General features: G+C 32.8%; 1 protein-coding gene across 1 annotated transcript; it reads right to left on the bottom strand.

Moving 5' to 3' along the window:
- Window positions 1-20,963: 20,963 nt before the first annotated feature.
- On the bottom strand, window positions 20,964-23,704 carry LOC114171460 (jasmonate O-methyltransferase-like). The gene is made up of 4 exons (XM_028056471.1): window positions 23,335-23,704; window positions 22,841-23,245; window positions 22,259-22,531; window positions 20,964-21,490 (listed from the first exon to the last, which is right to left on the bottom strand). Exons 1-4 carry the CDS (start codon window positions 23,407-23,409, stop codon window positions 21,158-21,160), a joined length of 1,086 nt encoding a protein of 361 aa, XP_027912272.1. The 5' UTR covers window positions 23,410-23,704; the 3' UTR covers window positions 20,964-21,157.
- Window positions 23,705-26,457: the final 2,753 nt, after the last annotated feature.

The raw sequence follows: 26,457 nt of genomic DNA, 5'->3' as shown, positions 1-26,457 counted from the left end.
CAACATCCGAAAAGGAATCCCATAATTTTGGTTGATTTGTTTCTTAATGTTTTTTTTTTTTTGAAATTAAGAAAAAAGTCACTTAATACCATTGTAAATGATAATATTTTTTCTCTTTAAGTATTTAACTTTAGTATATATTTATTTATTTTTAAATAAAAGTTCTTATATGTTAGTCATTGTGAATTTTGTCATTTCATTTACGCTCACAACTCAAAGTTAAATATTCATATATCACACATGCACATCTTTACATAAGAGAAAAAAAAATGTTAAAACATGAGAAAATCAAACCAAACTCATGTTAAAAAGTTATACAAAATAAAAATACGAGAATTGATACCTATTATAAAAGAAATCTGGATTAACAGAAGAAGGAAAAACATCAAACCATATTAAGTCAAATTTATTATCAACCCAAAGCTAGTAAGATTATCTAGATGTCCATTGTGTTCATGAAAGATGTGAGATACCTGAGAATCTATAGTTTCATAACTTTTCATATATTAAGATATAGAATTTAGGGTTTAAAGTAGGGTAGAATCACATTCCAAGTAAAAACATCTATAACCATGAATCATAACATCCTTTATTGTCAATATATGAGTCAAATAAGCTCCAAAAAAAAAAAAATTGTTTATGCCTAGATAAGAAGAAAAACCTCTTATGTATTCTTCTTAACTACTTCTGAAAATACAATCACAAGCAATATGCCCAAAACTTTAGTCCGTGTATTTCAAGATTTAAACACAACAAAAATTGGTTAGGTTAAAATGATTTATCTCAATTAATCGATTGATTTGGGGTTAACAAATTTTATTTATTGGTTCTTTACTTTTATAGTACTTAGTAGTAATAGGAAAACAACAATACAACAACCAAAACAAGCAAAATATGTGGTGAAAATAATTTCTCTAACCTGTAAGAATTAACAAAGAGAAATAACAAAAGAAAATGACATCAACAATCATAAAAAGTGGAACAAATATTTTTAACGCAAAAAATTCTCTTAATGTGATACGTAAAAATTCATGGACACAAGTCACTCAATCAAACTATACTAAGATCAAATAAGGATACAAAAGAGTGAAATCAAACGCAAAATCAAATGCTTACAAGCTTTCAATTTTGTAGAGTAGAGAAGAAAACCTAAAGTTATAACAATTGTGATAACTTGATTTGTACAACTATAGCGTTTCAGTCCATGATCCGAACATAAAAACTAAGAATAATGCACTGCAAACCTGCTTTCAAATTTTCAATACAATCCAATGGTGAACTAAGAAAAAATTTGGTTGAAACTTGGCTGAATTCCACTGTGACGGTCCCGACTAAATTGTGATCGAAACAGTCCTGAACGAATTACGTCTGAGATAGCCCTGACCAAAATTTGATCGAATTAGGCCGAATCAAGAACGACCAAATTTGGCCAAATTTGGTCAACTTGGCTTTAACCATAATTAGACCGAATTTGACAGGGTCATCCTTGGATGAAATTTGGCAAAGTCAACCTCGTCTGAAATTTGGTCGAATTTTGTCGAGTCAGACCCTATCAAATTTGGACAAAGTTGGCGTAGTTAGCCATGGTAGAAATTCGATCGAATTTGACTGAGTCGACCCCGATCGAAATTATGTCGAATTTCCAAAATTCGACCGAATTTGGCGAATTTTGTTGGGTTGGCTTCGATCGAAATTCAGTAGAGGCCGACTTCGGTTGAATTCGGCCAAGTCGGCCTCAACCAAAATTCTGTCGAATTCGGCTAAGTCAATCCTGATCAAAATTCAACCGACTTTGGTTGAATCAGGCCGAAGGTTGAGACATGTCGGCATGGACTGAAGGTCGAGACAAGTTAACTTAGGTCGAAGGATGAGACAGTTTGACCTGGACCAAGGGTCAAGATAGGTTGGCCGCAACCAAGGGTCGAGACTGGTTGAACCGAGCCGAGGATTGAGACAGGTTGGGTTGGGCTGACGACACAAGTTTTACAAAATTCAATTTAAATTACTTTTACAAAAAAAATGATTTTGGATTGAAAACTTGATTCAAATATTTGAATCTAGATTTAAAACTTGATCCAAATATTTTGATTCGATTTTTTTTAAAAAAAATCTAAAATTATTTTAAAGAAAAAATATATTTAGATCTAGATTGGATCTTTAAAAATCTAGTTCATGTCCACCCCTAATCAAAATTAACGACTATTCCTGAAAGTTTGTTTATGAGCCTTCGAAACTCATTTAATTGACCTAAAATATAAGCTCTCTCTGTATACCTCAAATTCATTTAGCAATTCAATAAGTAAAATTTGTTATTAGCAATTCAATAAGTAAAATTTGTTATTGTGTGACATGGAAACATACAAAGACTCAATCTTCTCCTAGAAAGTTATAGCATGTGTCTCAATCAATGTGATTACAAACATTATCTTCTATATATTGCCTGATGAGAGCCTAACCAACAAAAGGGTGGCGTCCATCGAGAGCGACATGTCTTGAAAGCTTCACATATGTTATTTTGTGTTTTCTTTAATTAAAGGTTGTATTTAGGGGTTAAGCCATGTTTAGTTTGACCTAATTTTAGGGCAACTTACTCTTAGACTATAAATAGAGAGTTGCCTTCATTGTAAAGACAAATTTGATGAACTGAGAGTTTCTCTACACTTTTGAGTGTGTCAAATCTTATGGTCTTATCTTGGGTGCTCCACCCAAGTGGCAACAATGGTCTTATCTTGAGTTTTCCGCTCAAATGGTGACCTTCCTTTACTTATCTTGGCGTTATCCCCAAGTGGCGTGACCTCTTTTGTTCGATTCACATTTCTATGTCACCCATACTCCATCCCATTTTGTCGATTTTCGTCAAGGTTCATAGCCATTTCGTGCGACACCCAAATTCATCCCAAATTTGAGACAATCCTACGTCATATGATATTCAGAGCTTTTGTTTGGATGAATTTATGCTTATCTGAAATTGTGCATTTCATTCTGGTTTCATTTCGGATCTTTGTTTCTCGTTAGTTTTTCAAGATTGGTTTCTCGTTCGTTCTTCGTTTGGTGGGTTTTTAACTCGGGTTTTGAAGTGGTTTTTCCAAAGCGGCATGGTCCATGGTTTTACTTGAAGTTGATTGGTGCAAATCCTTCATCATTCGTGCAAACAACTTTGTTTCGAGTGGTTCGGTCTCTCTAGAAGCTTGAAGTGGCACAACTAAAAATTTGGTTGGCACACACCAGTAGAGGATTTGCTTGTTTTGGCTGATTGAATAAGGTGGGGTAGTGGATGTAAGACCCACGAAATTTAAATAATTAAATAAATAATTATTTAATAAATGCGGGTAGGAGAAGCCTTTATGGCATTAAATACTAACTTTCATGACGTGGAAAAGTACTAGCTCAAGTGGTTGAGAGTACTTTGTTTGTGCGAGAGGACTTCGGTTTGAGTCTTAAGTATGTCAATTGTGTGTTATTTAATTTTTAGTAATTTTTTTGAGATGCTTGGGTGTGATAGGTAAGGATATAATGTTTGATGTGTGAATATTATCATGTAATATGACTTGGTTGAATTGGTTGTACATTTGAAGTGAAATTGGGTGGTGATGGGTTCAAACCTTGGTTTGAACAAAGTATTTTCTTTTTGCTAAAATTTACTCTAGCATGCACATGAAAAGGCACGTAAACCCTAGGGTGTAGGGCAATAAGAGTGGCTGGGAAAACAGAAGGTAATAAGCCATTAAGGGGGATTAGTGAGAGATTTATGGCCAAATTCGTTTTAAGGCAAAATAACCATTTTAAGAACCCAATAAAAAGCTAATTTGGAGAAGGAGAGAGGGTTTGGTGAGATTATCAGTATGGGTACAATAGAGAGCACGAATTGGTGGGTTTTGGGTGAGTTTTGAGTGAAACTGAGGGCTGTCTTGAGAGAAAGGAGAAGAAAGACATTGGAGGTCAAGGGAAAGCTTGCGAGAGCCAAGGCAAAGCTAAGGAAAACCCAGGTTAGGGGAGTTCCGACTATGCATTTTAATTTTGTTATTATGTAAAGATGAGTTTTGATTCATGCTTGAACTGCAAAAACCTGAAAATCCTTGTTCAGTTCACGTTTTCTGGGTTTTTCCAGAAATCGCCTGGCGGCGCATGAACGACCGCCAGGCGGCACATGCGTTTTCACTAGATTCTAAGTTTCCTCCATAAACTGCCTGGCGGCAGAGGATGAATTGCCAGGCGGCAGGAACGCAATTATCCTGTTCTTGGCTATTTTGAACAATTTTGGGTTATCTGTGATGCATCCGTGATTCGTTTTTTGTTTGATTGTGAATTTGGGTGTTTATGATATATGATGTATATTATGGGATGTTGGAAGATATGATTTTGATATGAAATTGGGTGTTAGGGTCTGTGTTGGGGGTTGGAAACCATTACGCACAACGTAAGCACACTGTTTGATAAAATGGGTGTTATTTGATGCAAAATATATATATGTTTTTTGTATGAGAGTAAAGAGCAGTGTGTGATGGACACGGTTGTGTGTTATTTGAGTTAGTGGTGATTTTTATGTGATGGGTGACGTATGAAATAGATTGAAGGCAAGTTGGGTTTGTTTTGTGTCTGGTTGCTAAATGATCGTTATGCGAAAATGGGTGATTATAAAATAATGGTGTATCCATGGAGAGAATTGCAGTAGCATGAGTTTTATATACGTAAAGAGCATGATACTAGGTTGAGGGTATGTGGTAGGTTTAGAGTAGGAACTGATGAATGAAAATGTACAAAATGATAAATGAATTGGTAAAATTTTATTTGGGTATATAGGAGTCGGGCATGAGTCATTAGTACATGTTATCTTTAGTGATAGCTTATGACTTAATGTATAAGTAAAAGAGAATGGGATAGACATTATGATCCCTGTTTTTGGTGTGATTCAGGTGTGTATATGTTGTGTTTTATATATGATGATAGTCCTGAAATATTAATGTTGTTGCCTGAATGATGTGTGGTATGTTTGGGGGTCTTTTAAGACCTGAGAAAAGTGCCAAAAAAAACCAGTAGCAGTGTGCTACTGGTATGGCGCCTGGCGGTGCGAGACATGCCGCTAGGCGGTAGTGTCAAAAACCAGTGACAGTGGTCACAGTGGGAGCAGGGTGCCTGGCGACGGGCGGTGGATGCGCCAGGCGGTGACGACGAGGCAGGGCGCTTGGCGGTGTGGTGGTGTCTGCCAGGCGGTGGCGGTACTGTGAGGGTACTGTGGTGCGTGGCGCCTGGCGGTGTGTGATGCCCGCCAGGCGGTCTGGAGCTAAGTTCCGCCTAGCGGCGTGTGATGCTTTGACTGGGGGCCTAGCTACTAGTGTATCTTGTATTGGGGTAACACGTGACCACTCTAGGTTGTAGCCTGGTGGTTTAGGAAGTCCAGTGGAGTGTGCGAGTTGTGGCTCGTACGACGAGGTTTGGGTGATTGCCCTCTTCAGAGTGATTCCGATAGAGTTTTGGTAGTCTGGAACAGTTACAAACTTCATGTTTGTTTCGGAGAGCTCCACTTGGTGTCACGGTGAGATGTTGTGGCAATGTTATTCCCACGTGTGGACTATCAGGTGGTGGCCTGTAGTCGGAGGAGCGAGTGGATACTCGTGCAGCGAAGATCGATCATTATTCTCACTTAAAGGGTATATAATGGATAGACATCTAAAGGCAGGTGTTGGAAGTGAAGTGTGAAAAGAAAGGGGAAAAGTGTACCAATCTGAGTTTATATTTAGTAATATGATATTTAATATTATATGTTGATTTTATTTAAATGAGCTCACCCTATCTGTGTGTGTGGCGATGATCATGTAACTTGTTACATAAGAGCAGATGTTGATGCAGGTGAGCAGGCAGATGCTTGAGACGGAGTGGGGGATATCTCTGGGATTTTAATACTTATTACTATGTTGCACTATGAAATAAATTGTAAAAACTTTTAGACACTTTTGTTGGTATTATGAACGATGCGACCCATTTTCTTTATAATTGTAATGGTGCGTTGGATATTTGTATTTAAATTTTCACACGTTTTGGAAATCGACGATAAATAAATGAGGTTGTCAGTTTATTTATATTTTTAATTATTTTAATAAGTAATTTCCGGCTAGGACATTACATTTGGTATCAGAGCCGTGATTTCAATGATTTCATGGGGTCTTTGGGGAGTGAGCCTATCGTGATGACATGTGTATATGTTATTTTATCTTACTATGAAATTGAAATATGAATTGTTTGATTTATCAATAATATGTGTTGCATTCAGGCTATGGCAAATAAGAGGAGAAGAAATGAGACTGGCGCTGACGAGATCGCACAGGCGATCCATAGGATGGTGGACGCTATGCAGCCAATGGCGGCACCACCCAGGGCCATAGTACCACTAGCGAAACCAGTGACTTTGGAGGATGCGCTGAAGCATAAGCCGTCGAAGTTCAACGGCAAAGCCACTCCTGATGAGGCTGATGCTTGGCTCAGGGAGTGTGAGAAAATATTCAGAGTGCTGGCATGTACTGAAGCACAATAGCTGAACTTTGCCACGTTCTTGCTAGTGGGCGATGCAGAGTACTGGTGGACGGGGATGCAGAGTACTGGTGGACGGGGATGCAACAACAGATGCAGACCCGTCAGGAGGAGGTGACCTGGATGAGTTTCAGAACCAGATTTTTGGAAAAATATTTTCCAGACTCAGCCAAGCATGCACTAGAGGCGGAGTTCCTTACCTTACAGCAGGGGAATCAACCTATGCAGACCTATATCGATCGCTTTGAGTACTTAGCGAGGTTTTACTCGCAGGTGATCACAAAGGAGTGGCGCTGTCGTAAGTTTGAGGGAGGCTTGAGGCACGAGCTGCGCAGAGTCCTGGTGCCATTGCGGATCTGGGAGTTTCCAGTTCTGGTGGAGGAGGCCAGGACCGTAGAGGAGCTGGAGATTGGACCCAGCCGAGTCTCAAGAGCACAGAAAAATGCTCCTGAGTCCAGACAGCAGAAGACACTATACAACAGGCCGCAATCTTCCTCCTCAGGGCTGCGATGTTATAATTGTGGTGGCCCACACCTTCGTAGGAACTGCACGAAGGCGGCAGACAGTTCGGGTGCTAGTACGGAGCACGTGAAATGTTACAAATGTGAGAAGATGGGCCACTATGCCAGTCAGTGTCCCACTAAGAAGACTGCTAGAGGGGCCACACTACAACAAAAACCCTAGAAGGCGTTAGCCGATCGACCCCGACCCCGATCAATTTAAATTACTTTTACAAAAAAAATGATTTTGGATTTAAAACTTGATTCAAATATTTGAATCTAGATTTAAAACTTGATCCAAATATTTTGAATCCCTTTTGGAGTAAATTATGCAGTTGAAACTTGTGGCAACAATGTTTCAGTGTATAATTTAAGTTTGTGAGGTGACAACCACCAATTGCACTATCCCAACAGCCAATTTGCTGTAACCAATTGGCAGCTATCATTATTGTCCAACAACTTTGTTTGGTCCACTCAGTGCAAGACCATAAATCACGCATATTTTCAAGCGGTGGAGGGTGCAAGACCATAAATCACATAGATTTTCAAGCGGTGGAGGCAAGAATTTTGGTGCATAATCAGATGCCAATTTGATTCTAGCAGTGTCTTCAATTGTGCTTCCAAGGAAAGAAAATTCCATGTGAAGAGTTATTTGGAGCCATGGCAACCAGCTAGAATTCCATTCGGTGGCAGTTGGAACTTTTGATGCAGTAGTGTAGTATTTTGAATTGAGTTGGTGGCTCCTATTTGGTGCAACATGGTGTTTTGAAGGGTTGGAACACTCAAATTTCCAAGTGGTGCAACAAGCCATTTCCTTTTGACAACAAGTGTATTGGCCTATGCGGTGGCAGCCATGCCTTTAATTGTCTCGGTGTAGTTAATGCAGATGTGATAAGCAGTTGGTTATGCATTTGGTGTAGATTTGGAGGTGGATATTTTAGTGCATTTTGAGTCTAATTGCTATGTGTAATGAAGCTTGCCTTGGTCATTCAATGTAGCACCAACACAATTCTTTCTTTGGTGCAATGAAATTGCAACAATTGCCCCATACCTAAACAACCTTTTTGTGGAAATTGAGGTGCAATATTTGGTTGGAGCAATAGTTCTTTTGTCGGCTAAATCTTTGGAGGCTTTGGATTGGATATCTTGTCTTGGTAATTTGGTGACAAAAGGGAATTTCAGACCTGTGTTTGAAGCGGTGTGATGGTGTGCATGGTTGGATTCATTCCAAATTTGGTGTGGTGAATGTGGACCTTGAAAGTGTGTTGTTGGCCTCCCCAACAGTTGGAATAACAACGTGAAATGGGAATTATTTGTGGCTGGGACCATAACACAATTACATTTTTTTTTTGTGGTGCAACGACTTATCTAGTGTAGTGTTTTATTGTAATGTTTTATTGAAGCAAATATTAATGCAACTATTAGCCTTATTAAGTGTTGATTGCAGTGGTGTAGTGGGGTTGGGTTTTGCTAGTGTGAGCAAGTTGGTGGTTCCACCAAAACGCGAGATTGAAGCGGTGCAAGTTGGTAGTCCTTCTAGTTTATTTAGTGTAGGATTTTTTTTACCCAAAGTTGTGAACATTTGTGCAACCAATTATTTTTCAGCAAAGGCATATTTAGGGAGTGAATTTCTTCTGTTCTGGCAGCAAGTCTCATACATTTTGGCGGTAGCAACAACAATTTGTTTCGGAAATTTCAGGCGATGCGGTATAAGAAGTTTGGTCCTTTCTCTTTTGTTGATTTGGTGCTTGCATTCATCCAAACCTGGTTTATCCAATGTGGCTACTAGAATTTGTGGTCGAATTCTCTCCAAGAAGGGGAGATGATGAGAGCCTAACCAACGGAAGGGTGGAACCCATCGAGAGCGACACGTCTTGAAAGCTCCATATATGCTATTTTGTGTTTTCTTTAATTAAGGGTTGTATTTAGGAGTTAAACCTTGTTTAATTTGACATAATTTTAGGACAACTTACTCTTAGACTATAAATAAAGAGTTGACTTCATTGTAAAGACAAATTTGATGAATTGAGAGTTTCTCTACACTTTTGATTGTGTCAAATCTCACAGTCTTATTTTGGGTGCTCCACCCAAGTGGTGACAATGGTCTTATCTTGAGTTTTCCAGTCAAGTGGTGACCCTCTTTCACTTATCTTGGTGTTATGCCCAAGTGGTATGACTTCCTTCGTTCGCTCCGCCCTCCGATCGATTCACGTTTCTACGTCACCCCTACTCCATCCCATTTTGTTAGTTTTCGTCCAAAGGTTCATACCCATTTCATGTGAGACCCAAATTCACCCCAAATCCAAGACAATCCCACATCATTGCCGAATAAAGCCACACACCTATTGGTGCTCAAAGCCCCATTCTTTTATAAACATATTGTTGCAACCAAGATCACGACGGGACGACAAAAATAATTTAAAAAATATAGAAGAGTCAGCACCATAGTTTATTATGGAAAACTATAGAAAAACCTTAAAAGAATGGTCTTTGAAACCAAATTTGAATTCGGGAGTTGGTTACATGTGGGGAAGGCATTAGCATCCCACAACATCTGTCTTAAGACGGTTCCCTCTTTAATTAAGTGTGCAAGGTAGAATTTTGGTGTTTAGAATATTTGTTATTCCCCAAAAAAATCAAACAAAATAAAAAACACATACAAAAATAATAAAGATTAAAAACAAAATTATTTTTTTTTGGCCAGATGAGCATTATACCTCGCTCCTACGTATTTCCATTTGGAAAATCAGGGATAACATAGTTCTTTATAAAAAGACTGGTTGATATTATTATCATTATTATTTTCTAAATTTTAGATATATATATATATATATATATATATATATATATATATATATATATATATATATATATATATATATATATTTATTAATATCAAGAGAACCCGAGATTCTGCTTGATAAAAGATTTAGTTATCAAGCAAATCCAAGATTTGACATGATATTTAAAATGATTTTATAATTTTTATTTTTTATTATTATTAATTTTTTTAAAAAAGAATTAAAAGTGAGTGTTTTGATTATCAAACAAGTTCGAGACTTGCCATGATATTCAATACTTATATAAAAGAAATAATATAATTTATTATTTTTTTTATTATTATCTTTTTTAGGTAGAATTAAAGCCTACGAAAGAAACCTTTTCAATTATTAAGATAAATGACATTCCAAATAAAAGGAAAGAGAAGGGTTGAGCATATCAATGACAAACCCAAAATCATTTAACGTGCGAATCTCAAATACATTTAATCATAAAACAGGTCAATCGGTCATACATTTAATATTATAAGAGAATTATGAATAACATTAGGAGCAAAGAGAGTTTACCTTTCAGGACACGAACATAGCAAAACTAACCGAAAGGATAGTAAGGTGACCCCCTTTTGCGTGTCTGCTCTAGTAATAAAAAAGAAGAGGGGTTTTTCAAAATTTTTTATGTCTTGCATTTGAGAATATATAGGCACTTTGAGTAACACTGAAATCCTAGTCTTTAATTATAATAAAATATATGAGGAAGGGATTGGTCGTGATGAAACATATTATAGAAATTAAATGGTCGCATAATATCCACGGTATTGATTAAAATTATTAACCAAATATTGCCTGTAATTACTAGAATCATATTTTTCGTCACATAAAGATCGTGATCAAATCATAACATATTATTCATATAATTGATTCTAATTATTACCAGAAATATTTTCTTCTAACTATTAAAATCGTACCATTCTCTAAAAAACATTATTATCTGGAACATTTGCTTCTAATTATTAAAATAATACCTTCCCATACTTACAACGCAAAGAGACACACCACATAAGTGTAAATGCAAGATATTTATTCAAATTATTATAAAAAAAATTGCTCCCAATATTATACCCTTCTCTAAAAACAAAACTATGAAATGTCCTTTTCCGACATGTCATGTGAAGAGTGTAAATAGCAAAGAGTGGGGGTGAAAATATGTACAAAACATTTGGGCTCATGAAAAGCGTGTATAATTAAAAATAAATTATATTCTCCCTTCTCTTGGTTTTTTCTTTTTTTTTTGGTTTTTTTCATGTTAGAATTGAAGTTAAAAAACCCTACCATCAATCAAAACGTATTCTTTTAATTTTTTATTTTATTTATTATTATTATTATTATTTTATATATTATTTTATTATTATTATTATTATTATTTATTTTTTAACAAAAAAAAATGCATTTACTCAGACAAAATTGGGTGTTGACACATATAATCCAACTTATGAGTAGCAAAGACTAAATAATGCAATTACTTCAAAAATAAGTATTTTATCTTGTCTTTCAACAAATTATAATTTGTACCATTTAAAGTAATTATTATTGTATTTGTCTCTACCATTTAGCAAGTAAATATAGCCCAAATAAACTGGTTTTTTGATACCATTGTGATATGGTAAACAACAACAGAACAACCAAACTAATCAAATATGTGGTAAAAATAATTATCCTAACTTGCATTAATCAATGAAGAGTAATAACAATCGAAAATAAAAAAGAAAATGACAAAATGTTTCTTTGACATAAGAAAACATAAAAAATTGTGAATGCAAGCCGATCAATCAAACTTTAATAAGATTAAATAAGGACATAAGAATGTAAAAAAAAATGCACAAATAATTTCTTACAAGTAGTTAATGTACATAAAAATAATAAAACTTTCAAATTTGGAAAACAAAAAGAAACCAAAAAATAGAGCATTCGTACGTTGTTTGGTGAAGTTGTTTGGTGAATGACGAAACTAGTTTCTCTTCTATCTTTTACTCAATCAAAGGATGTTAAACTAATATATAGTCTCGTCCCATAGATCTCTCTTCGTCTGAATTAAGAAAGATAAAAATAAACTGTGAATACTATGAATCATATCAGAACCATTCCATTCCCAGCTCATATCAAAGCAACTCCATAAATATTGTGAATAATATCAGAACCATATAAGTGTCCTATTCATATATTCATTTCTCTGCGGGTATTATTATTTCCTTTCATATACAAAGTGTAAAATTAATAGTACAAATCCAAATTCTCCCCAAAAGAAAATAATGAAAAAAGACACAGAAACCAACAATAGAAAGCTATTCCATTTCGAATTTCACAGCAGCCAAGTAACAGAAAGCTTGCATGTCATTGCTGAAATCAAACTCAGACTAATCCCAATAATGTTTTTGTTCACATGTGAAGGACATAATGTTTCATAAGATTGGACAAACCTCAATCAAAGATTGTAATGTTTGCTAGATTGGATTAACCAACTAAGATTTTGCACGAGAAACAGTGCATCACCATGCTACCATCCTCAATGACCCAAAAACAAAAATGAAAAATTCAATGTTTTAAACCTTCAATTTGGATACCCATTTACCTTATTTTTTTCTAAAATTCTAGCCACACCAAGAAAAGCCGTAAAAATTTCGCCATTGTCAAGGATCGATTCCAGGTCATCCACGTGACAGGCGAAAATACTCACCACTATACTACGGCTCAATTTTTCTTTTTTTGTATTTTCAAATATAAATCTAAACAATTCATATAATTTGTTACACAAGTCATAATTAATTAGTCACTACAAGCTATCATAATTAATGCATGATTAATCTAATACATTGAATTTAGCTACACTAAACTTGGTATAGTGATTTTGTACAAAGATGATTAATGAAGTCCTAAACCCACTTGTTTAAAAAATTGTTAACAAAATATGAAAATTATTCAAAACTAACCATTTCGTTTGACACGGAGAAAAAATATCTTTGAAATTTTTTGTTCTATTCTAAAAAGTGAATACCAAATATCATTATGTATTCATATTTTATTTAAATCACATTATAGATTGAATTTGTTTCTTTCTCTTGTCAGATTTATTTTAGAGAGATGATGCATGTATTTTACAAGAAAGAAGTTGAAATAAATAAAAAAAAATATTAAAATATATTAAATATTTGGAGAAAACACACACACACGCACACGCACACGCGCACACACACAAATACACACACGCACACACACACACGAACTCAGATAAATTTTCTCAAATATTATGAATTACAACAGAAGTGGTCATGTGGAAGGGAATTTAGGCGGGTAGAATAGTCCAAAAGATTGTTATGAAAGCAAGAAACTCTATCAGTTCAATCTCCATTAGCATGGCATAAAGCAAGAGGGGATGAGAATTACAAATTGGTGACATGAAAACCATGATATTTGACAAGTCCTCCAGTTCATATATTCATTTCTCTATTGTTGCTATTTTCTTCCATATGCAAAGTGTTAAAGTGAATAGTACAAAACCAAATTCGCCCCAGAAGAAAAGCAACAATAATAGCCACCCATGCCCTTATGAATTTCACAATTGACACCACTCACTCAGTACTAGTGAAGTTGGCATAGCTTGCATTGTTAAAATCAAACTCAGTATTTGCATGCCTAGCACATAATGTACTTTTCAGTATGCAAACAAACAAGAAAGAGTGCACTAACAACACACACATTGATAAGGTAAACAAGCGTATAATGAAACCAAAATTAAAGAGCAAAATGAAAGAGTGCAAAGATAAAACCACATTGAAAAGAGAAACAATATACAAGGAAGGAAAAACAAAACCAAAATCACCATTGTTAGGGATTGAACATAAGTCATTCATATGACAAGCAAAAATACAGACTACTATACTCACCATTATACTACAACGACCTTGTTGATAAAAATTTATGTGTTAATTTATAAATCCAAAAAGCATATTAACAACGATATCGTATGTAAACAGTAAATAAATTCTAAAATTTGTTCATTTCTTTTAAAATTAAACGTATAACAATATTTGATATTTTATTTAAATTTATAATATGGACTTAATTTGTTTTTTTATAGTTAAGTTTCTTTTATTTTTTCTCCCTGCAAATAATTATAGAGAGAATCATATATTTCTAGTTACATTTATTTTCTTAGTTGACATTGAAACAAATATAACAAATTAAAAAACAAATGAAGATTTTATTGGCTCCCCTTGTTGGAGTCTTTGAATTTAGTTTTTTTTTTAATTGTATGTTGGGTTAATGAATGAGTAACAATAATTACTTCGAAAAGTTAAATTTGTTATATTCACAAAATGATTTGACACATTGATGGCCCATTAATAGGTTATGGTTATAAAGACATTAACTTATACTAGATGTGATGGAAAAGATTAGATTTATGTAAAAGGTAATTCAAATATATGAAAAAAAAAGCTTTTTTCTACTAAATGACTCTCTAATTTAAAATTTTACATTCATTAAGCGCCTGTTCGTTTGCATACATTGTACTGTAGACGAGGATTTGTGAAGACAGATTTTAAAATTTTTTATGTTCTTATTGCATGATTTGAAAAGAAAAGGGAGAGTTGATTTGCAAATATGTTCTCAAAATTCATCTCTTCATTTTGTAAAGATTTGAGAAGATAATAAATCATTTTACATTTATACCCTCTTTAAATTTTATATAAATATATATTTATTAGATTAATTATTAATTACAATACATTATTATTATTTTATTAATTATTAGATATATATATATATATATATATTATTTATTATATATAAAATAAATAATAATAATAAATATATATATATAATTAATAATATATAATAATTATTAATAATTAAAATATTATTTAAAATATAATAATTAATATATTAATATATAATAACTAATAATATATATAATTATATATATAATTTTTTTATTTTAAAATTTTATATAATTTAAATATTTTTTTTAATTTGTATTAATTAATTATAATTATTTTTATAACATTAAATTATAAAATCATTTTTTGTTATCAAGGGTATTTTGGTAACTTCTTAATTCTATCTATTTTTACAATTAATTTTATCTATCACATCAATCAAATCTCTCACTAACTTTTATAAAACTTATCTCCAAATCTACTCACTTTACTCTCTAAATCCACTTAAAGAAACACAAAAATTCATCTATCCAAATCTACACAAATTCATCTTCACACTCTCCCCCATATCCACCCCTCCAAGTGAACACACCCTAAAGGATTGGTGTAGAGATCTTTAATATAAATTATATTTCTAATTGGGACAAAAGGCTTAAATGGATAGTTAGATAGGCGATTAAGAAACATATGCTATATGCTATAACTTGTCCATGATACTTTAATAGCATCGTGAAATCTATAAACACAAAGTTTATTTTCTATGTCTGAATTTTAAAAATCACTTTAAGGTCTATGTAAATCAACTCAGTGTTGCAACCACGGTCTATTATATATGTAATTCTCTATGCCAACTAAAGCTTTAGTCTCCTCCTAGTTAGCAATGATGTTTGGGTTTACTTAACAGAACCAGTAGCAGTCTCTCTTGCTATTGGAAGACAAACTATTGGAGGTTGTTTTTTTCTACTAAACCATTGAATGTCCTTTCCTCACCACTCCTTGAAAAAATGGCACAAAAGAGAGAAAGAATCTCCCATTACCAAGTTATAACAATCACCCATAAATATAAAATATCATAATTCAATGCTACAATTATATACTAGAAATTTTAAATAATTATTGATAAGATCTTTGAAAGATTATAATCCATATGTTTATCACAAGACAAAAGACAATCAAAATAATTATGATGCAGATTACATGTGATTTTTAACATATACCGACAAAAAACAGAAGGAATGAACTTGCCCCGATCTCTATAGCCTCGTCATTCACATAAGTGTCATTTTGTCTCTTAAGAGTTATCTTCCACATTTCAACTCATCCAATATTTATATCGGTCTCATTTTTTTATATGTTCAAAGAAAATATTGTATGTAAAAAAATCATAGTATATTATAATTGAGAGCAAAATATCAATAAAAAAATATCAAATTATCCCTTCTTGACAAAAGCATAGCACTAGTAGTATGAGGAATAGTTTTTTTTTCTCTTATATCTCTATTTCTATTACACATACCCCACAAAATGAAAAAGAAATTAGTTTTTACAAATTCACAAGTCAAACTTATTGTAGATATACTAATTAACAATTTTGTATCATTGTAGAAGGTTTGAGGGGATAATCAACAAAAACAGCCTATTGATCCATGTTAAAACCTTATGAAACATTCTTGATAAGGTCATTTCTGTTAACAAGTGGATCATAAAACTCATTCCCAGGTTTGCATTTGTACTCCCTCCACAATTTTCCAATTCTAAACATAACTTCTCTTTTTGCTAATTCTTCATTTACCTTGGTACAAAATCGAGTCTTTAAATGATACAAAAGTTAATACACATATTTTCTATAAATGAAGAAATATCGGAGAAGTCAACATGTAGGTTAAGTTTCCTATAATACACTCTCCTACATATTATTCTTGTAAGTATTTGACATAATTGACCAGCTTTCAAAACTTATAGAGAACAAGATATGATTTACTACTTGCTAGCCACAAACTCCTACAAGTCAAGAGGATGCTTCTCCAATTGGTTGATATTTATCATCATAGTTCACCACCACACGTAATCCATTAGGCAAGAAATTTCTAAAGCATATATGGATAAAGATTTAAGAAACCTAAAACACACATTAATGATTCAAGATGAAAAAAATGAGTTTGGACCATAAGAAGAAGACATATATGAAAAATTTAAACGGTAGAAATGAATCACAACATGTAAAACAAGTGATGAACAACACATGTAAAACAAGGAAAAGTACAAAACACTTATGTCTTGAAGACCCCTTGCTCTTGATACTAAATGATGGCAACCAAATGAGCTTCAATCTCCTTGAATGGATGGAAAGCACATGGAATGAAGTTGGAATTTTGGAAGCTTGTGGTTGAGAGGCTAATGAATGAGTTTTTGTTCGATGGTGATAAGAATTCCTTGAGAGAGGCGAGACCAACTCTTAAGGAAGAAAGCCTAGAGTAGTCTAGAAAAAGAAGATTAGTCTAGAGTAACTCCAATAAAAAGTGAAAAGAAATTTGTGCATCAATTCAAACCTCATTCAAAGTAAATTTGATTAGAGGAGGGAGCCTTTACTTATAGGCTACTAATTCGGTGCAAAGGCTTGAAAAAAGAGAGGGAGAAATTCAAATTTGAACTCTCCAAATTGGCTCCAAAACAAGTCATGCTTCAAGTATGCTATGCCATGTGGCACATGATGCTTCTCATATTGCAACATTTGCAAATGTGAGCTAGAGCTCGCCAATCATGTGAGTGACTAGACTAGGGTTTCTCTTGCCCCATCTTAGCCTAATTGAAAATCCTATGTAGGTTGTTCTAACTTAGACACACATAAATTCGAACTTCCAAGCCCAAAACCACACTACGACCTATAGGCCCAAGGCCCAAAATATGGCTTAATGTAAAGCCCAAATATTTATATACTACTAGGCCTAAAATAAACTTATTCTAAATATTTGCATTAATTTTGGCCTATAGAAATAAAAGCTTGGGCTTGCTCAGCTCAATTTAGACCTAATCTTGATGTATGTCATCAACGTTGATAACAAACTCCACTATTCTTACATTTGAAATTTTGACAAGGTAAGGCCCTACCCATTTGAAAAATCCTTTTTTCATAATTCACTAACACGTACATAAAAAAATCTATCATCATAAATTTAAAAATTTTCTCAACATTATCGATCTCCAAAGTTGTTCCTGCAGAGAACAAATAAAGTATGACAGACACAAGTATTACCTTTCCCTGGTCCGCTATATCTTCAATAGGCTTCTTCCTGGTTGACATGTATCGTTTATAGACATCTCGGAATGGTCGGCTTGGACCAGGGAGGGGTTACCTGCAGAAGGGACTCCGAAGCTCAAGTTAGCGAAATCTCTTCAAAAAGTCAAATCTGGTGATTAGGGAAGTAATGAATGCGTACCTTTAATTCGTGGGGTCCATGCATATTTATAGATTATTAATTATGTCTAGCCACGTCATGGGCTGGGCCTTTGCTTGGGCCTGGGCTCTAGCCTAGGCCCTTAGTTTGATTATTGGTGACTGGTGAGCTTTACTGGAGCGTTCTGTCTTTCGCTAAGTCCCTGGTTATCTTCATGAAGTTGTCGGCCTAAGCCGGTTACCCTTTAACGACTTAGGTCGCTATTGTTGTTTTCGACTTGTTTTATCAATGTCGCTTCTTAGTGGTTAAGTCCGAGTACCTTAGCATGTATATGGTACTTTCTATTAGGTCGACTAGGTGCAGTACACCAGTCTCCCAGCCTTTGTCGATATAGTTATGTCGGTAAAGGATGACAAGTGTCCGCTGTTCTTCGCTTAGGCCGACTAGGTGCGGTACAAAAGTAAACAAAATGAAAGTGTTATAACTACATTCAAGTATGCATCCGAAGACCAACGCAAAATGGTTTGAACCAAAATTTTATCATGTATAGACTCACAATGTCCACACGTAAACAAATTATGAAAAATAATTTTTTAAAAGTGTCTAATTTGACAATTCAAGATTTAAGACAAATTATTAAAGTTTAATAATTTACACTAAATCTCAAATGAAAACTAAGATTCGCTCAATGTCTACGTCTAAAATTATAATTTAAATAACTAAAAATATATAATATAAACTAATATATTAATTTCACTATATTTTCTATGAATTTTTAAAAAAAAAAAAATATATATATATATATATATATATATATATATGACTTTAAAATATAACAATTTTAACAAATTCTAAATCCTAAACCATAAAACTCATATTCAAGGGGAACATTCAATCATAATTATGAGTGAATTTTTTACAAACAATCATGCATAATCTGAAAGTAAAAGTGTAGGAAACTAACCTCAATGCAGCAAAATAACCGGAGAGAAAATTGTTTCCCAAGAAAACGCACACGAGAAATAAAAAGAAAAAACCTTCTTTTGGTCAACAATGAAAGCTCCGTCGCGAAAAAAATAAAGAAAACCTTTTTCCCGTCACTGGAACGTTTTCCCGCAAGGAGAGGTTAAAGAGAAAGACCACTGTTTGAATTTTAAAACAGATTTACAGTATCACTTTTATAAGTGAGATATAAATATTATTTATTCGAAAATATTGTTCATTTATTTATAAAAATACCACCGCATATTATTTATTATTTATGTATGTTATTTCATGTCAAATGTAGATTTAATGACATGGATGAAAATTTTTGTGTTAGTGCTTCTTATATATATATATAAAAAATGCAAGGAAATTTTTAAGACCTAACTTCTCAATGTTCATGTTAGTAATAAGTTATTGTTTTCATAATAAAAATTAAACATATGTCAAAAATTTATTCTTTAATATGAAAGTTTTCTTAAGTTGTAACAGTTGCTGAAAGAATCTAGAAAATCCCTTCTACTTATATGGTAACATGCCATTAATGATGGTTGAAATTTGAGTTGACAAGTTTGTTAGAATGTCCAGTTTTCATAATAATACAAATGTTAGCTTTTATAAATAAAAAAAAAATGAAAGAAAAAAAAAGCCTTAATGTGTGATTTAACCAACGTCGTATCCAAGTTAATATCTTAAAATATGATATGATAAATATTTCTCCCAAAACAATATTACCAGAATAAGTTAAATATCAAGAATATGAATAAGTGTTTAAAATACATATGTTCATACATTGCATTATATTTACATGTGCATATAATATACAATATCCAATATTGTTTAAACATATATTATTAATACAATACAGTACAATTAAATAAAGAAATGTAAAAGTCATTAGGTTTATACATTATATGTAAAGTGTTAAACATAAAAAACATATAATTATAATAAAACTTAATTTATCAACTAATGAAAGTAAGAGTGTCACTGAATATGAACCCTACATGAAATAATATAACACAGACAGCTATTTTCTTAATGTATAAAATTCAGTAAAATTACCTTGTAAAATACAATAGTAAAATAGATTATACTGTGTACATAAAAGACAAGCTTGCAAATTTTACTACAAAGACGAACAATTTATTGATAGAAAGAGATAATAAATAGGCTTGTTTTTTTAAACTATATTACGAAGCATGTTGTGTATTTATTATTGCATTTACCTGTTCATCATACACCATATGAACAAATGAAAGTAAATAATTGGAAAACCAAATGTTCTTTTTTATTAATTGCGTGATAAACATTTTTTTTTTCATTTTTTAAACTATAGTATTTTTAACTAATTAAGAAAATTGCTAAAATTGTTACTCAAATGCATAAGAATTATGACAACCTTCCTCATCATTTATTGAAAAATCCATCACTATATTAATGTCACTCCACTTTATCTTATTAAATATGTTAAATTTTATGTATTAAATACTGTTGGATGATTTGCTGTTATTAGAAATTGAAAAGCTTGTATGAAAGTATAGAGTAAATAAATATGATGTAATTAGATCTGCAAAACATTTATTGTTGGGTAGATTTTATCAAATAACTTGTATATATAAAAGAACAACAATGTGACCTGTAGTTTTAAAATTAAATTATATAAATAGCCAATATTTTGTGAGAGATTAATCTTATATATATGTTATGATAATGAATTTTATAATTAAATTATTAAGTAAGTAAAGTCTAATAATAAGAAAATAATAAAATTTTATTATCCTGATATATTTTTTTAATATACATAATATATAAAAATATTAATGTTGATCTATGTGCTTGAAATATTAAATAGTTTAAGATAAATCAAAACATTTCTTGATATCATTTATATATTAAGAAAATTGAATCCAACGTCAGAAATAATTATTCTTTTAAAAGAATTATATTAATTAATTTGTTTTTATAAAAGAATGTCTGTTCCTCATTTTTTGGAGGTCCCATATACACATTGCTTTTTCAAAATCATCATTAATATTAATATTAATACTGTATGATGAAAAACCCTGAAAAATATCACCCAGTTGGAAAAGTATACACATAAATGAAGGAAACTGAAACACCAAGACTTTACATTGGACTGATGATGATAACAGTGATGTAAATGGCTGCAATTTAAACACGTCTCATTACTGCAAACCAAAATAAATAATTAATAAGCTTAATAGAATATTAATTTTGTTTGTTTTGTTGAATCAATATTATATTTTTCTGAGAACCAGAACAAAAGAGATTGGTCTAATATCCTCCTTAGCCATTTCTTGATCTACCAATCTTGCATAATTTTCAAACAAACTGTCCAAGATTCTCTCTCCAAAGTGGTGTGAGATCATTGATTCTTGAATGGCCCTAACTGCTACAGCAACCTGTGTTCCATAGCTTTCACTGCCATCTTCACCTTTCTCCATTTCAAACATCTCCAGCCTCTCCAACTTCAATGACCCTTCTTTCTTTACCTCTTCTTCTATCTCTTCCTTTGATGGTGCATAGAAATGTACATCATATGAATCAAACACTTCTTGCTCTATTTCTCCCTGAAAATCAATATCCAAAAATCAAGAAAAAGGTGACAGAACAACTCATTCACTCATTCATAGTTATCCATATATACCTTTTAATGAGTACCTGGTCAGAACTTGAAGCAGAAAAGAGAAAGAGTAAAGTGCATTCATAGTTATCCATACAGTTCTATTTTAACAAAAGCAAAGTCCTTGATTGTATATATATATATATATATACCTCAAAAAACATATCCTAGGTATGTGTGGAATGTTAATGATATTACATAATTTGATTCTTAAAATCAACTCCAAAAGTATATCATATGGGTCAAAAAGTATTTCTGTTTTGCTAAATTATCTTATCGAATAGTTCATATACAATTTTATATATTCAGTTTTATAGACAGATTATTAACTCTAGTTTTATATATTCCATGAACTTTTAAAACTTGTTTTTTATGACAAAAGAGCTTATGATAAAACTGACAACTTGATAATGCAGGTTCGCCAATAAAATTACAACCAAAATCGTTTCATTGACTCTGATGTCAAGCCAGCTAATTCTGATTAGCTGAAGTTAGCCACTAACAACAAAATATAGCAATCGAGATAAATCATTGAAAGATCATGTCAGTTGTCAAATATTTGGTTCAGTAATTAAGAGGGAAGTTGCAAGTTTTCAACTTTATTTTGTCCTTGTATGTTGAATTCCAATTTGGCAGCTATAACAGCAACAATAATAATGATAATGAGATAATGATGATGCTGGTGTGTGTGTGTGTGTGTCCTCTATGAACGTACCTGTGAGACTAGAGTAGCAAATGAACGGGAAAGAATCTCCCAAAAGAAAGAGTTGCCTCTGTCAACATGTTCTGGGCCCCTTCTTCCCAGAAATATGAGAACCATTCTCCCACCTAGTACCAGTTCTTCGGATCTTGACCGAAGGAACAAGGAAAAATCTTCTTGGAATTGAAGAGAGTATGCTTCAGACACCACTGAAGGGCTTGCCTCACAAATGTAAACACAACCTTTGTTCAATGGTGTTTTGTGCTCATCATAGAGTGCTGGAGGAACCTGCATGACACAAACCACCAATAACTACTCCAAAGTATATGTTCCCAGGTACAAGAATGAAACATGGACATCCAAACAGTATAACTGTCTCTTTCTTGTATCAATCACATCATATCACTTATTACCTTATCATAGTAACACTTGTGTGAAGAAAACAACAGTATAGTTGTAAATATGGGTAAATAAAACAGTATAAGATAAACAGCATGATATGGTTCTATTTTTTAGAATTCAAATTAAGAGACGATCGTACTCTTTTTAAATAGAATCGTATTAGAACATATGAAGGAAGGGGAAGGTGGATGGTACCCTTGAAAGCCAGTGAAGACTGTAGGAGGAATGGACAAAGTGCAAGTAACTGTTTGGGAATAATCTTCCATAGAATGAGCCAGGGTAGCCACCCATGAAAATGGAAGGGAGGCCATTTTTCCTGTCTTGCCTGAGCAACTTGTGAAACTCTGGCAGGGCCTTGAAAATTGAATTGAAGTCATTTGTTGGGAGATCATTGAAGTAGACCCTGAACTCAGTGGAGTGGTGCATGATCTTGTGGCTTATGGCTTGGATGGTGTGAAAGATATCTTTGATGATTGAAAGGGTGTTGGGTCCAGAGGAACAGCCCAAATCAGCAATGCCTATGCTCTTGGGAGTTGTTGCAAGGTAAAGCTCCTCAACTGTTTGTATGATTATGTGCTTCACCTTATCAGAGGCTTTCTTCTGCAGAAACAAGATTAAAGCAGGTGAGTATAAATTATAATCACAAAGAATTCAATTGTGGATTGAGATGAGAGAAGGAAAGAAAGAACCTGCAGTGAGGAATTCTTGGCATAACTAGTTTTGCCAACTCCTCCAGTCATGTGGAAGGCTTTCTCTACATCCATTTTTTTTTTCTTTCAGTTGGATGAAGCCTTTCTAGCTTGTTAGTGAAGTTGTGGCCATCTTTTAAAGGGAGATTTCAATTCAATGATGTGGCCAATTGCTTTTCTTTTTTTCTTTTTTCCTTTTCTAATTTTTCTTTAGCCCTGCTCTTCCAACATGTATGGCACATTACTAATTAATCATGGGATTTCTGAATTAATCACCTTTAGAGTGGCACAGGTGCTGATGATGGTGCTTGAGCAACAAGAGTAACCAAGCAATGTGGTTAAGTTAAGTTAAATGTTTGATTAAATTTTAGTCCAAAATGTTGTGTGTATGGAAGAGTACTCAGAGAGCAGGAGTTGATGTATTTGGTGATTGATCCCTCTCCCCTTCCCTAACATAAAGGGGTTAACGTATGGGGTGGTGGTTTTGCCTTTTTCTTTGTTGACACTAATGATTCAATCTGTCAAAAAGTTTGATGTTAGGCATGATTCAAGTGTAAGTCCTATAGTGGATATTCACTATTTTGTCCCCGCAAAAGTTTTATCATTTGGTTAGAAGGGCCTGTGATTGAGTAGGAGTTGGACCAACTTGTGATGGTGCCAGTCACTGCTACTTTGTCTGGATCAACAACTTTGAGTCCATCAAATCAGTATAGCTTTAGATGGGTAATTAGATATTATATTTTACAGCACATAATTCCTTAAATTCAAAACCATTTTTTCAATTACTCCATCTTTTAGTTCAACCAGTGACCTCAGTTTGAGTGTTGGATACCAAATTATGTCAGATGTTTCTGCTATGTACCTTACCCTCTACAACCATCTAGTCTGATTGTGATGGTATACTATTCAAATTTTTGGAATCAAGAATCAAAACCTGAGTATAACTCTCATCTTGAGTAAATTGAAAAAAGTTAACTAGCATGCAAGAAAAAAAATCTGAAAATTAATTCATTTTCTGAATTTGATTCATATTTCATTGTTGTGGTAAATCATGTATAGACATCCATTCTTAAAAAGTAGACTTTAAGTCTTAATTAACTTTAAAGAATCAGATTGTAAGGGAAAATTTGCATTCACTCTATATCTATTTTATCTCTGATTGATGTGAGATATTTAACACTCTCTTGTCATGTCGAGATATATACAGTTTAAGTATAAGACTAGATGTTAGTTGGTAATCTGATAGGAGTACAATAGGTCCAACAAACAAGTAGGTGATATAATAGACTCAATAATACTAAATCTCATCAGAATAAGTTTCGGATGACTTGATATCATAAAGAAAAAAGAATTTAAATCTTAGTGAATCTTACCAGAACAAATTGTAAAATAAAGTTTATATCCACTTATATATTATAAATTTGTCTCGACGTGACATTTTCAACATCTATCCCAAACAAAGTGATGAGAAAAGAAAAATAGTTTGAATTAGTGGAAAGAAGCCATGAGTAGATGACAAGTGTGGGAAAATGTGGTGCTTAGTGGCATGAACATTCATTCATTGCTTCATGCCTGCATGCAGTGGGAAAAGACATGAATTTTCAAACAGGACCATGATTTGTCCCACTGCAGTGGGTGAAGCATGAAAGGAAGGTAGAGTTTTGAAGGCAGTGGTTACCAATTGGGCACTCTGGGAATGGGTAGATTAGAGTGAGCACAACAAATTGACGAAACCAACGGTTGTTGTCATGTACAAAGTGTCAAAAACTATGAGTATGGTGAAGCAGAACAAGGAAAAATTTTACCATAAAAAGGTGTCCGAGCGTGATTGGGTTGAAAACTTTGGGAATGAGGAGGGCCCATCATTATTATTAACACTAGCTTTGGTTTGGCCGACTTTGAACTCCATCAATAATTAGTTAAGAGAATTATGTTTTCTCCCAAAAAGAAAACGCCTCTCTATTTTTTCTTCATACCCTTCTATCAAAATTAGTAAATGCCTCATTTTATTCATGTCAAACAATCACTAACAATTGAATTTTGTTAATGAAACTCCCATAAAATTGGACTAAATAAGTCAATGTTTAAACAACAAACCTTGTCAAGTTTTTTTTCCTAATCATAAGGCTTTTTGTTTTTTTCTGGAGTTTCATTTTCAAAATTCAAACTCAAAATCATTAGTTAAACTAAAATAAGTTTATATATATATATATATATATATATATATATATATATATATATATATATATATAATCTCTTTTTTATTAGGATTGTTCAAAAAGTGTGAACTAGACATCCAAATTTTTATTCAATTGAATCAAATTGTGTAAAAAATCTAAAATGTTCCTAGATACAATTGTTTAAACTAGATTAAAATATAACTTTTTTTTCTAATTTATTAATTTCAATCTATTTTTTAATTATGAAACACTAAGATTTATTTTTAAAATAAAAAATAATTTAAATTTAGTTTTGAAAATATATTTATTATAACTTATTATCACTATTATTACTTTTTTAATATTGTGTTATCATTATTCTTTTAACCATTGACATTAGTAATACTTCAAATAACACATCATCTATTTTTAGAATGGTCATATTCTTAAGATTGTCATCATACATATATGTCAAAATGAGTTTCAATGGATGAATCAATATCGCTTACTGCTGGTTCGAGTTAGGTTAGGTAGAATAAATTTATGTTTTCTTTTAAATGTGAATTAAACTAAATCCGATTAATTTATGGATTAAACGAGTTTGAGTTAGTTGGAGGTGGGTTAACCCGTAACCCACCAATAACAACCCTTTTATTAACCTTTACCCACCAAAAATAAAATATTAAAAGAGTGAATCCACTAATCCACCAATTTATGGTGAGGCAAGTTGAGTTACAAAATTTCTAACTTAAAAATAAAAAATGAACTGAGTTGAGCCAACTCATTTTTAGCTCAATTTGTAGGGAGTCCATGTAAGTCAGATTAACTCACTTTGACACCCTCTACCACTTTTATTAGTTGGTTGTAGTTTTTAAAAATTTTCAAAACTTCCAACCAAATGCATTTGACTTTTCATTGTAAATGGTAATAGTATTCTTTAATATACTTTTATTATTAAGTTAAA

Source organism: Vigna unguiculata, chromosome 2, assembly GCF_004118075.2.
Source record: "Vigna unguiculata cultivar IT97K-499-35 chromosome 2, ASM411807v1, whole genome shotgun sequence".
In the NCBI taxonomy this organism is placed as follows: domain Eukaryota; kingdom Viridiplantae; phylum Streptophyta; class Magnoliopsida; order Fabales; family Fabaceae; genus Vigna; species Vigna unguiculata.
The sequence above is the reverse complement of the archived record's forward strand: the minus strand, read 5'-3'. Positions and strand labels throughout refer to the sequence as shown.

Bases quoted from the DNA above. Each gene is read 5' to 3' on its own strand.
- LOC114171460 (XM_028056471.1), bottom strand. From the start codon at position 23,409: ATGGATGTAGAGAAAGCCTTCCACATGACTGGAGGAGTTGGCAAAACT. The intron at 23,246-23,334 runs GTTCTTTCTTTC...TTGTTTCTGCAG, and splicing joins CCAAGAATTCCTCACTGCAG to AAGAAAGCCTCTGATAAGGT. The intron at 21,491-22,258 runs GTACGTTCATAG...ATTGATTTTCAG, and splicing joins TTGCTACTCTAGTCTCACAG to GGAGAAATAGAGCAAGAAGT.